Source organism: Athene noctua, chromosome Z (genome assembly GCF_965140245.1).
Source record: "Athene noctua chromosome Z, bAthNoc1.hap1.1, whole genome shotgun sequence".
NCBI lineage: Eukaryota > Metazoa > Chordata > Aves > Strigiformes > Strigidae > Athene > Athene noctua.
This window is the reverse complement of record NC_134077.1, coordinates 14,844,286-14,858,346: the sequence shown is the minus strand read 5'-3', so window position 1 is coordinate 14,858,346 and position 14,061 is coordinate 14,844,286. Positions and strand designations below refer to the sequence as shown.

The 14,061-nt window shown below is 45.4% G+C and overlaps 1 protein-coding gene across 1 annotated transcript; it reads left to right on the top strand.

Annotated features, from left to right (window-relative positions):
• The first annotated feature begins 910 nt into the window (after window positions 1-910).
• Window positions 911-11,992, top strand: PTGER4 (prostaglandin E receptor 4). The gene is made up of 2 exons (XM_074932138.1): window positions 911-2,245; window positions 9,860-11,992. The coding sequence occupies exons 1-2, from the start codon at window positions 1,415-1,417 to the stop codon at window positions 10,451-10,453; spliced, it is 1,425 nt and encodes a 474-aa protein (XP_074788239.1). The 5' UTR covers window positions 911-1,414; the 3' UTR covers window positions 10,454-11,992.
• Window positions 11,993-14,061: the final 2,069 nt, after the last annotated feature.

Below are 14,061 nucleotides of genomic sequence, written 5' to 3'. Positions count from 1 at the left end.
CGGGTGAAATCTGCCACACGGGCATTGCGTGCAAGCGGCTGCTGTCCTCCATCACCCCAGCTAAGGCTCAACTACAGCGGTGCCGCTCCGCCGGCAAGTGCAACCCTATTTCCAGTGCATGCGTGATCCGCTCATTTAACACTTCCCTCGAACGTGCACACACCCCTCCTGTGTTTAGTCACCTCCTAACAGAGGCCAGACACAGGCAGTCCATCAGCAGATGACCGACCTCTCCGGCAGCGGGACACCCCAGTCGTGCCCGCCTGAGGCGAGAGCGCCCGCTGCCAGCCGTCGTGCTGTGGGCTGTCACCTCGCTGCACCTGCTCATCTCCGTGGCAAAGGGTCCACTCGTCCCCGTGCATCAGCAGCCGGTGAACGGGCTCCGGGGCGCCCGCCCCTTCCTCCCCCGGGACGCGCCCGCCGGGGCCCGGGCCCCCTTCTAGGGCTCCGCGCTGGAACATGGCGGCCGCGACCAGCCTCAGGCCAGCTCCTCGGCAACACGGCCCCCGCAGGGCGCCCGCCCAACACCGCTGCCCGTAGGGGAAGGTGCGAGGAGCCCTCGCTCCCACCCGCTGCGACCGAGGGACGGGACGCGCCGAGCGGGCGCACGGGGCCCTTCGGCCGCGGCCGAGGGGACGCAGGTGCCGCCGGCCCGACCGGCGCCCGCCGTCCCCTCGCACGCGGACCCGCCGCCGCCCCGCCTCGCCCCGCGGGCAGCCCCGGGCGGAGGCGCCCGCGCAACCTGCCCTCCGCGGGGCGGCCAATGGGGCGAGAGGGCGGGGAGGAGCGGCGGGAGCTGCCCCCGCCGCCTCCGCCCTCCGCGGCGAAACTCGGCGGGAGCGCCGCGGGGAGTGAGACGGCGCCCGCGCCCCGCACCGCACCGCTCCGCTCCGCTCCACGCCGCCCCGCACCGCCGCGCCGGCCGGCGGGAGGGGATGAGCGGCGGCCTCCGCGCTCCGGCACCTTTCCGCGCCGCCCCCGGGGCCACCTGGAGCCGCCGCCGCCCGCCCAGGGCCGCCCCAGCGCCGCGCTGAGCCCTCCTCGGCGTCGGTGCGAGAGGCGGTGAGGCGGCTCCGCGCTCGGCTCCGCGCTCGGGCCGCCCCGATCCCGCTCCGGGCTGGGCGGCGGAGCGCTGCCGTCTGCGCGGGGAGAGCAGCGGCGGGTGGAGGCAGCCCCGGCTGAGCTCTGTCGCTGCCGGACGGCACCGCGCTTTGGCTCCTTTTTTAAAAAGGACTTTTTTTTTTTCTTTTTTTAACAAAACACGCCACACTTTCTTTTTTTTTTTTTTTTTAACTTCTCCCTCGTTTGAATTTTTATTTGCACGCTAGAGTACCCCATCCCCTCCCTTACTCTTCCTTTCCTTCTTGGACCCGCTTTAGCCTTCACTCGACTCTCCATCGGCGGCGTGGGCATCATGTCCTTCGACCCCACCATCATGCCACCTGCGAACAGCTCTGCCAACGGGACTGCCAGTGGGGCCGAGGGCGGGAAACCCCCTACCATCCCCACCGTCATGTTCATCTTCGGTGTGGTGGGCAACCTCATAGCCATCGTGGTGCTCTGCAAGTCCAGGAAGGAGCAGAAGGAGACCACTTTCTACACACTGGTCTGCGGGCTGGCAGTCACCGATCTCTTGGGGACCTGCCTGGTGAGTCCGGTCACTATTGCCACTTACCTGCAGAACCGCTGGCCAGGAGGACCGGCACTGTGTGAGTACAGCTCCTTCATCCTCCTCTTCTTTGGACTCTCTGGCCTCAGCATTATCTGTGCCATGTCTATAGAAAGGTACCTGGCCATCAACCATGCCTATTTCTACAACCATTACGTAGACAAGAAGCTGGCAGGGCTCACACTCTTTGCCATCTATGCTTCCAACGTGCTGTTCTGCGCCCTTCCCAGCATGGGACTCGGAAAATCCACCTTGCAGTACCCTTACACTTGGTGTTTCATAGACTGGCGAGCAAAGGAGGCCACCCATGCAGCATATTCCTACATGTACGCTGGCTTCAGCTCCTTCCTGATCATGGTCACCGTGATCTGCAACATCCTAGTGTGTGTGGCCCTCATTCACATGCACCGCCAGTTCATGCGACGCACGTCCTTGGGGACAGACACCACCTCCAGCCGTTTATCTGACTTTCGCAGACGCCGGAGCTTCCGTCGGATGGCTGGAGCAGAGATCCAGATGGTTATTCTGCTCATTGCCACTTCCCTGGTGGTGGTCATCTGCTCCATTCCTCTGGTGGTGAGTAACTTTGTGCAACGCTTCTTCTTTTCCATCCCTCGCACCGCTGAGTCTTTTCTCCTCCTAGTCCGTGCTTGTAGGACAGACTCCTATTTAGCTCGTGCTGCAAACTGTTATAACAACTTAAAGGCTGTTAGCATACATTCATGGTGAAAGGCAGTTGTGTTGATTTATAGTTAAAAGAAAAGAAACATGCTTATCCCAAGTCCTGGGCTGCTTTGATTGTTAAAATACAGCGCCAAAATTTCTCAATAATTTTTCCACTGTTCAACTGGAATCCACACAAATCTTACTGAGAGCTAAAGGCACTTAAGTTCACTTCCAAAATTAATTTGTGATGAGTGAGGTTTGGGTCTGGCCTGCATTTCTGGATGTTTATTGTGTTTTTAAAATGTGCACTCTGTTGCTGAAGGGTACAGCGGTCCTTGATGTGCAGAAGGACAGAGCTCTGTTTGCATGGCACCAGCAAGCAACACGCAGGGTGCTTCACACGCGAAACCTGAGCCGAGCTTCCCCTCCTGAGTGATTCACCCATCTCTGGGGTAGATCCCTGGCAGACATCCCTCCAGCAGCACTTTGCTGTGGAAGGAGTAAACTCAGTGGAACCATCCATTGGTGTAGTGCTCAAATGAGAGCTGGAGGAATCTGGCCCACATAAACCTGGAGATCATATGAAAATGTCAAACAACATTACCACTAACCATTTGATAATTTTCTGAAATGGCTGATACAATTAGTGTTCTTAAACTGAACATGCAGGATCTATGTATTTCTGTTCCTTCACCTTATCTCCAAGGAATACCAAAAAAAAGGCTCTGTTCTTGCTTGCCACCCACCATAATAAAGCTTGTCGAACTTCTCTCTCCTCTTCTGGCTCAGAGACATTAAACAAATAGCTGGCTTGCCTTATTCGCCGCCTTCCAAAATGCAGCATAAAGAGCCAAGCAGTGGTTGTCAGAAATTGGTTTTAGAGGATTGTTTTAAGGGGGGGTGTTGTCATTAGGGTGATCCCTCTGTCGTAGAGGGGCTACTATGTGTGTGAAATACAGCTAGCCAGCTGAGGATGAGAAACAAATAGTGTATGCTACGGTAGGGAACTTTAGAGAAGTACATGTGAACAGGACTCGAGAGGTCAGCGAGTCCGTCCCCCTGCTTCAGAGGAGCTGTAATTGCAAGGGTCGGGCCAGTTTTACCACATTACTAACATAAACAGGAGCCAGTGAAGTGTGGCTGTGCTGGAGCACCAGCACCCCGGCTGTCACCATAGGGCGGGAGATGGCCTTCGGCGTGGTCACTTTGCATTGCACGGTGGCACGACCGAGCATGGTGCTGTGTGTCCATTGCTTGACATCTGAAGGGGAAGTCAAGAAGTGCTGTCTGAGCTGCACGCAAGACGTTTCCGGGTGGTGCACGTTTGTTAGATGGGCGAACCACGCACGATCTGCTATTCAGTCCAGCTCCAGAAACTGCAGGGGTAAGCCAACTTGCTGCACCAGGACGCATCAGGTCATGGAGTGGCCAAAACCCTGACAGCACCGTGGGTTGACAGTACTTACTTTGATTAATCTTGCTACTTCATAAAAGAACAATATTGCATTTTCAAAAGAGATGCTGGTAAATGTGGAGAGTGGGTTCTGGGAATTCAACACAGTGTCGTAACATGATACAGGGCATCAGCTGATGGGCTTCAGCAGTTTCAGAAAAAAGCCAAACCTTATCTTGTGGAGGAACAGCTAGAGGAAGGCTGCAAAGTCTGAACATAAAATGCAAAATTAAATTGTTCATATCCATTTGGAGCTAAGTAGCCTTTTACACAATACTAAAAAAAACACTAACCAAAAGGGGTGGGGGGGTGGGGGTGGAATCAAGAGGGAGGTGTTACCAGAAAGGGAACTGGATTGTTGGCAGTTAAAATTAACGAACCTGGGTGGGGCAAAAGGTTTACTGTTTAAACGGTAGCTAGTGAAAAACTTGTATACAACAAAAGGTAAGTGAAGGTGCAGGTGATGAAGTTGTGTAGCTCTCTAGGGCCTTGATTTCACTACTTAGACACAGTGTTACCTTGGGAGTGTTCATGTAAGTTAGCTTTCTCCTGCTAAAGCAGCACATATTTTCTGCATCTAATACGAGGTGAGAAACTGTCATTTCACTTAGATGGATGACTAAGAAAAAAAGGAAACTTTCTTCTAAAAAAAAAATAACCACACATATACACATCATCACAGTGTCCGCTGTGGTTAAATTTCTTCCTTGTTAAGTAGCTTTTATAAGTCATTTGCCTCCCTCTGCGGGAATAAGCTATAGCCATATATGCTTCTTTGTGCCATGATGTACTGAAGCATATGCTGCTTTATTAAGCCCTCTGATTGCCTAGAGACAGAGGGCAAGAATTCAGAAACTCAGAGAAGTGACACTTTATGCCATAAATCCCTAGAAAGAGCCATTAGCAGAGACAGGTAAATCACTAATATAGATGTACCTTTTCATGACTCAGAGAAGTTTTAAGGAGCCCTCACCAAGCAAGAGGCTCATCTGTAAGAGAACAGCCTGACAGCCATCAGGAGCATGCAAGTGGTGAGATTGTGGTGGCAGCATGATTCAGATACACAAAGCAGGCTCAGAGGGTGCTTTGTGACTGAACTTTTCTGATGAGCTGACTTCCTACTGATGATTTCAGCTGAATAAACCAGCACTTAAGTCAAAGGAAAGCAAATTCTGAAAGAGAGACATAAACCTCTAATATTTTAGGATGAACACTTTCACAACATAATAAAATAGCAGAGGCAGTCCAGGAGGCTACATTTATTAGGATTTGACAAAAAATTTTCAAGTCTTAAAATATTAAATAGCCCTGAAATAATAAGCAAAGGCTTGTCTTGATTTAAAAAGTGGTTAAAGAACAGCAAGCTGAGTCACAGAGAACAGCAGTTTTTAATAATGAGATGCTCCAGCACTCAGTTTACAAGTAGGGTTGTTTAGTGTCTTAATAATTTATTCATAAAATCAGCAAAATTTTACAGTGACAACACGTGCTATAATAAAATTGTGGTGGATTGTGCAAAATGCTGGATGAACTTGACAGAACTGAAGGCTGTTAAAATTTTTCAAGGAAAGAAAAGTTGAAGGAAAAAAACATTAGCGAAAGGAAACTTTTTATATAATCTCATGTGCTCTCAATGTGCAGAAATTGATGGGAAAGCCATGAAGAAGAATCTGACAATAGTTTAAAAACAAAACAAAGAAAATACATAAATTGTGTGTTGACTCTTGTCTGCACTCCACACTGGTTATCTCATCTTAAAATATTGTGAGGTTTTGGAAAATATAATTGGATAGGTTTAAAAGTAGGGAATATTTTATATTAGGATTATTTTGTCAAGAACAGAGTAGAAATTATTATCCAGCCTTTAAAAAAAACCCCAAGCTGTTTCAAGAGTAAATAGGCACACACTACTCAAAATCTGGAATTCACTCCAGCAGTCTGTCAGATACTGTCTGAAGATTTTTAAGTGCATGATCTTTTTCTAATCCTAACCACTGAACATTGTTGTTAAATTACAGTGAGGTGCAAAATAAAATACAATGTTTCAGAGTATACATATTGTTGATTGCATGAAATAATCAGGAGTTTTTAACTTAATGTTTAATTGATTTAAAAGCTGGATTGTTGGATTTTCTTTTGGTTTGGTTGGTTTCAGCTTTTCTGTTTAAATACTAAGGACTGTCTGCAACGAGCAGAAATGTGGCAGATATGATTTTTGAGCAATGGTGTAGACACCAAGCAGATAGCAAGACCTTTAAGGGGAAAGGTTATTGGCTTGTAGAGCTGAAAAACTTGTTCCTGCTTACTACTGTATGGTTTTTAAATTTATCCTATCAGTATGTGGGGAGATTTTGAGGGCAGGTAGAAGCTGTGAAGACAATTACCAGTGTGACTGTAACTATACAAGTCACATTATAGTACTTCATAGGATTATAAATCATGATTTGCATCTGTAGTTCGTAAAAAGGAAGAGCAGCAAACAGCACATGGGACTCTGATCCTTCAAGTACCTTTCACTCCAGCATAAACTTAACATACCTTGGAGCTATGTACTTCTTAACACAACAGCAAACAAACTCCTAGTACTTTTAAGGTACTTTGCCTGAATTCTACAGCTACAGAGCTAACATATAAAATTCATTCTTTTGAGATTTGACTTGTTCAAGTTTGCTTCTTTTTTCAATTAGGATTTCAAACTGCACAAATTCAAGCATCAGGTTTGCTAACTTAGTAGAGGATTCCACTTACCCGGCACTTAGATGATGCAAGGCAATGTCCTTTATCATGCTACTTCCTGCAGCAGAAGACATGTGGCCAAAACAGGATACATCTCTTGCTGTTCTTGTAGGTGATACATTAGTAACTGCTGTCTCACCAGTATGTAAAGAAATTATAAAACTGACATTCAAACGCTAGTTAATTTTTACCTTATTGTGATTAAGATGTAATCCTGGCAGTAAGTCTGAATTGATAAATGCATTTGACATTCTGGGGGGCTTCAAATAAAAGATATGGGATGTTTCTGGGAAGTAGAAACAGTTTTGTACAGTCCCAAGTTTTAACTAAATAGGTCCCTGTTACGAATGTTTCACCTATGCATGCTGCATATCTGTCAAAAGGAAATGAAGCATGCAGAGATAACATAAAGCAGGCTGCACTGTGCAGTTAGTGATTGTCATTTTCAGCCACAGATTCAGCACTTAAAGACATTTTTGTCTTTCCTTCTGTAAAGTCTGCCAGGTAGACAGACAAAGGTGAAATAGGTACCTACATTTCATATGTGGCTTATCAAAAAGACATTCCCACCATGAAATCACTGATGTGTAACTATAGTTCCAAGTTTAAAAAAAAAAAAAGTCAGGTCTTCAAAGTTGGACAGTGTACTTCAGCTCTCTTTGAAGTGTGTCTTCTGTGATCTGGATGAATTTATCAGCAAATACCCCTCTCTGTCACACCTCTAATCTTCCTAGTAATGGCTGCATTTAGTTGTAGGAGCTGCTAGAAGTCCTGCACTCCATTGGGAGTGGGAGAAGTACTCCCACACCATTGTCCTTTGGACTCCTGGCTCTCCAGGCAGGTACCTGTCCAATGATCAACTGCTCAAACATACAGGCCAGCATTTACGCACTTTCAGGGTGTATCCCCCTGCATACGGAAGTCTCAGTACAGAAAAAGAAAAGGAGCATTTGGAAGGAAACATTATTAGATCCCCTGGGGAGGTGTGACCTTTGTCTATTTATACATTTGACCTCCTATCATTTTGGAGGGGAAAATCTCTCACACCAATGGTCAAGTAGGTACGTCAGGAACCTGCAGAGCCAACCAGCGGTTGCCCGTTTCCATTCGCCATCCTCCTGCGGGACGCGGCGGCGGCAGCCCCTCGGCGCAGGGCGGGTGCGGGGCCGCGGGACACCCGCGGGACACGCGCGCCACCGCGCGGCGCGCTCGGGAGCGGCGGCGCCCGGTGGCGTCAGGGACTGGCTTCCCTGCGCGCCCCCCCACACCCCCCCGCAGACGGCAAGAAAGTTTAACTACGGGCACTTTTAAGGAATCATCAAAAAATACCAGCCAAACTGTAGGGATTTAAAAATTTTGGCCTCTGGAGGGGCTGGTCTTTCTCAGCCAGTGACACATGGAATCGTAGTATCCTGTAGGAGGTGAATATAAAATAAATGATGAAAAAATTTTAAGAGAGTAAAGCTTAAAAGAAAAACCCATAAAAATAAGTTCAATATGCGTATGAATATTCTCTGAAGTACTTGAATTGCATGTTTGGCTTAAAAACAATAAATTAGTTGTCAGAAAGACATCTGCAGTGTTAGAAATCATTAGGAAAATAACTGGGAGTAAAAACTCAAATCATTATATTGCTGTATAAATTCAAGTTTTTCCCATATTTTTAAGTCTCTGTGCAGGTTTTGTTGCCCATAAACCTAGAGAAAAGTACTCAGAAAGAAACTACTGGCAATCATGGATTTGACAGTCAGTTTGAGAGGGACTATAGGCATAGGACTTCCAAAGTGGGACTCCACATTATTTTAAACATACCTCACTGACAGGTTTGGAGCACTTCCAGGTCTCTGGCTTCTGACAAACCGAATGTCACCACATTGCCCTGCTGCAGGAAAATTTCTCCAAACAGAATTGTGAAATTTTTCACCAGACTTGGACAGCTTCACATGCAGAGTTTATAATAAAAATTACTTAAAGTCTATTCTAGTTTGGCTCATCTATTTAAATGCTTGTCTGCCTCCTTGTCCATAGCCTCCTGGCTAGGCAAGACTTGATTAATTTCAGGAGTCAGGATGAGACTTTAAAAACCTGATAACTTTGTTACTAGATTTTTACTGTATCAGATAAGAAGATAATCAAGGGATTTATTTTGACTTACCTTAAGCAATCTGCAGAAAACAGCATCTTCCATTATCAGTTTTTTTCAGTGGCATTCCTAGGCCTTACTAATTGGACACTGTATAAGTCTTGCTAAAATGAAGAACGGCTATTTGAGACTGATCAGCGTAACAAACACATGATGCCATCCTCTTTAGTGACACTGAAAAGATACCAACTGATATCAAAGAGTTGGACTCTGCCTTTCATAAGAGTGGCGTCTAAACCACTAAGTTACTGGTTTTTTTCTTGGATCCAAAGGAATAAGCTGAAGAAGACATTTCTGTATAGAAGACAGAATCCTTTAGATTTGAATTTTGTGGATGATAAACTAAAATTGATGATTAAATGGTCACTTCATGCAGCAACTTTAACATCTTGAATTCCTGACCATCTGTATTTTTGTGCTTTTCTAAGTAGAACAAAAATTCTGGCTCATGCAGGAGAGCAGAGCACTCCAGTCCAGTGTAGCAATCATTTCATCATTCTGACCTATTAAAAATCTCCTAGCGGGAGGACCTTTCCTTTTTTATTTTTATTTTTTTACATTTCTTTTTTTCCAAACCATGCTGCAGCAAGCGAACAGTTGAGGGTATACAACTAATGCGAGTGAGGACAGGTGCCAGCAAAATGCATTTCTGCACTTGGGAACTGAAAGCTCTGGACATGTTTCCAGGTTCTAGGGTACTTGGATTATAATCTGTGTTTCAGTTTGTTTCTAAACAAACATTTATTAGACCTTTGCTAGAGGAAATGATTGTCCAGGTCTCCTTTGTCAGATACTTCTTTGCAGGTAGCATAAGACTTGAGGTATATCAAGGAAGCAGGATACATGTCTGCATCTTTGGTCCAGAGTCCTACAAGGAAAAAGGAATTTTTAGAAACATCAGCAAAAAGTCAGAGGTTCAAGGATTAATTATGACAGAAAGGAGAGAGAAAGAGCTATTACTTTCCTACCTATTACGAAGAAGACCAATTTACAGCAGATTCATCTCTCTGATTTTTTTGCTATTTCCAAAAGTAAACTCACAGCTGCCAATATGAGATGCCTGGCTTTGCCAGCCTCATCTCTTGTGGTAGCTTGCAGTAGAAAATCTATATCCCTGCTTTGAAATGTAAACTTTGATTTCCTGGTGTAATTGTATAATTGTGTCTTTCTCTTCCTCCATCTCCTTGGGTAGGTCCGTGTCTTTGTGAACCAGCTGTACCAGCCAGAATCAGTGAGGGATGTGAGGCAAAACCCTGACCTGCAAGCCATCCGCATTGCCTCGGTGAACCCCATTCTGGACCCATGGGTCTATATCCTCCTCCGCAAGACTGTGCTCAGCAAAGCCATTGAGAAGATCAAATGCCTCTTCTGCCGCATTGGAGGGGCTCGGAGGCAGCACTCGGGGGGCAATTTCAACTGCGTGGATGGCCGCAGGACCTCCTCCGCCATGTCAAGTCAGTCACCCTCCTTCATCTCCCGTGAGCTGCGGGAGATCAGCAGCACCTCTCAAACGCTGCTCTACCCTCCAGAGTTAAGCGAAAGCAGCACTGGGGGTCGCGCGCTGCTTCCCGGCCCCAGTGCCAGCTTGGCTCAGTCTGACACTACGTCAGTAAGGACACTGCGTAGCTCGGAGACCTCAGACTCTTCACAGGGACAGGACTCCGAGAGTGTCCTCCTGGTGAGTGAAATCAGGTCTGGTGGCAGGGCCAGCTCTACATCCAAGGGCAGCCCTCTCCAGGTCACCTTCCCCACAGAGACATTGAATTTATCAGAAAAGTGTATATAGATAGCCATGAAAGGCATCGACCCTGGGGATACTTCCTGGTACATTGGAAAAACTGGTGCAATAGATAGGTGTTCTGCCTATTCGAGGGGAGAGGGGTTCAGCTGTGCTCCAAAGGGCTATTTTTCTCTTGCCATGTGATGGGTACATTTCTTTTAGACTACTGAGGACTGCGTGGAACAGACACAGCACTTGGGGCCTGCTGTCAGAAATGGTACAAGGCAGATCTAATGAGACTGGAAACATGAACTGCTTTGTCTCGTTCTGGGACACAGGAGAGCTGCTGGGCCTCTGGAAATAGAAAGACCCATCGCTTTATTTTTTCTTTCTTTCCCTTTTTAAATCTGGTAGAACTGTGTTTTCTCTCCCCGTGGTTGCTCAGCTATCAAGAGTTTAAGCTTCTGGTACTAGAGCTGAATGTGAGGCAGCTGCTAGAACTGGACACAGCTACTCTGGGAGCTGCCTGGGGCAGGATTTTAAAGTGTCTCACTAAAGCATGAAAATGTGAATTTTTACCAGTGTATATATATCAGGATTGAACATATTTAAAAGTCTGTTCTTCTCTATGAGAAGGTTTTTTATTAATACAAGGTATAAACGATTGCCAGCCTTCTCTTCCCCCAGTATTTCCTGCTGATAAGACATTCTTTATTTGTTGTCCATGCTAGATTCACAGCTGATGAGGTAATTCTCTAGCTGAGAATACATAAGCACTTTCTGAGTGAAATGGGAATATGTGCGCTATTAAGAGAGAAAAACACATCCTTTCAGTTAAGAATATTCTTTTCAGTATATGTACATACTAAAAAGCCAGATTTTATTTATGTGCTGAGAATGTTTCTCTGTGTAACACATCCGCACCTCTCAGAGTACTTTGGCCCACAGCCTGCACACACTTAGGCACACACTTAACATCACCCATCAGAGTAGTCCCTCTACTGCCAGGGAGACTCCTTACATGTAAAGTTAAGGATGTATAGAAGTGCTTTCAGTATCAGGGCCTAAAACTTTCAACCCCTGGTTCATAGTCTTAATATTCACTTTAGTTAAAGCATCACTGATGTAATAAAGGTATTTTTTCATAACATTTATCATTTTACTTTAAATAGTGAATAGAATTTTATGACTGTGTAATCTGATACTCCACCAAATAAATGTACAAAACCATGGAAGCAGAATCTTCATTTAAAAGTATAGGTTACATAGAACCATATCCTGGTCTTGAACCCCTCGGAAATCATTCGTTCGTAGAGTTTGAATGGCAAACACATCACCAAAACCAGCTGTTAACCACTGACAAAAAGGAATTTTGTGTTTTATAAGGGTTAGATCTCGTTTCAGAAACACTGTTTATCAAAATAATTCTGTACAGATATTTGGAGGATGTTTTGTCAAATATTAAGCATGTTATGCTGCTTAAAGTGTTTTCATGTGAATGCTTTATTGTAATGAAAATCTTGAGCCTTATGTTGATATGTTTGAACAGTTGTACTGACCAAAATAATTTTGGGGATCACAATTAAATGGAAATGTTCTGCTTGATCTCAAATGTTTATATGAGTCTGCCACTCAGTGCCAACGCCTCACCTTAACAAGCCTCCTATCTTGGAACGCTTTGTGCTCAGCTACTGTCAAAACATACTTTGTCCTGTAAGTTTCCAAAACACCACAGCATGATCAACATCAGCAAGAGGCAGCCATGTTCACAAAGGTCCCCAAAAGCACCAACATAAATCCATGAAAATTCTTTGTGCAAACAAACAAAAATCATTTTCCTTTAACAGGGCAGCACTTGAGCTTACTTGCCTTGATACATGTAGAAAGTCAAGTTAAATCTCTACACAAATATTTGCAGCAGAAGCCATTTTTCCACCAGTTCAGCTGGAGAACAGTATTACTCAAGTTCCTACTGCAACTACAGATAAAGATCAGCCTGAATTCTTTGCAATTAAACCACTTAACTATGGTTTGTTGCTTACTAGCGACCAACAAATAGAATACACTCACCGTACTTCCCAAGGCAGGAAACAGTACCTGGCAGAGTGGAAGGTGGGACTGCCACCTGCAGACACACCGCCTGTACCAATACCGGACCACACCTTTGCAGCCAGCCCAAAGCAGCACACCAATGTTATTGGTGCTGTATGCAATGACAGAATTAAATATCAACAGTGTATAATAAGTATTTGAATAAGCAAGGGTATATTATTATTAATTATAATTGGGGTTTTATTTTAGTATTTTATTAATATTATTTTATTATTATTACTCATCATTACTGATGAGAAATACATGTGGTCTGGAAGAGCTTTAAGCAAGAATAGACCATCTTCAGTAGCTGACCTTAGAGCTTCCCTTAGCAAACATGTACAATAAGCCTGAGGTGTTCCTCCTGCCCACAGGATTGCTGGTGTGTCAGTAGTGGACTGGACTTGCAGCACACAACATCATCAACACTAATTCCTTCTGTAATGAACTCAAGGATTCCCAACCACCCACAGATTACAAAGCCTTCTGAGCAATACTGGAATTGCCTGCCACAACTCAATGGCAGTACACAATGACAAAATGGAAGCACCCCTACTGTCCAGCTGCAAGCACAGATGGGAATTCAGAAGTAGCCTGGCTGAAAGGACTGACTGGGCAAGTGTGCCTTTTTTTAGGGTGACAGACTATTACGTCTCCCTCACCTGCACGACCGTCCTGCTCAGCTTTAGCACCCTCCTCCATGCTGACTACACACATTACTGAATTATCTTCCTCAGCCTCCCTAAGCATAACGAGTCTTGTAAAATAAAGCTACAAGTTTGTAGAGGTTGATTTGCCACATGGAAGTTAAAGGTTATTTTTCTGCTAGGTATTCTGAGTAGTTTCCATATGTTCATAGGGGCTTTTCACAGGTTTCCTTCCACTCCTGATCCCCAGAGATCCATATGCCCCCAAAGGCCTGGCTTCCACATCTGCATCTACCTTCCCCAGTCCTCTGTATTCACAGAAAATACACTAATTTGCCATTCAAAAATTTATCTTACCAAAATTATATCTTCCTGATTCCATCCTGCTAGTCCTGACTGGCAGTCCTGCTTCCTCACGTCCAGCAGTCTGTCCTGCCCACACATCCCAGACTACACTTCCCAGAAACCTTTCCATCCAGAGGCAGTGCTAGACCTCCCATGCCCATATCATACCTCAAACCCCAGTCCTAATTCAGTTTAACCTGTCCTGTGGCACAGCTTGGAGAATCTAACCATCACAGGACGACAGCCAGTATCAGTAGGAGACAGTGTCTTCTATGAAAATTTGTAATTATAGTATCAATCAGAGATTCAAATTAAATTAGCATTATGACTGGGCCCAGGTTTAGGGTGTAGGATATACTGACAGAGGGTTTGGACTATAAGGGTGGGCTGTAGGATCTTGTTTTAAAGCAAGCTAGTACATCTCTGCTGCCTGCAACACTCATGCCGCCTAACCCAAATTGGTGCTACAGACACAATGCCAAAGCACTAGCAAAACCAATGTAATCCACTATCTTCAAGTGCTACCAGCCATCGTCATAACCAAGAAGCTTTCTACAAAATTTTTATTTCTGCTACTAGACAAAACTGCAA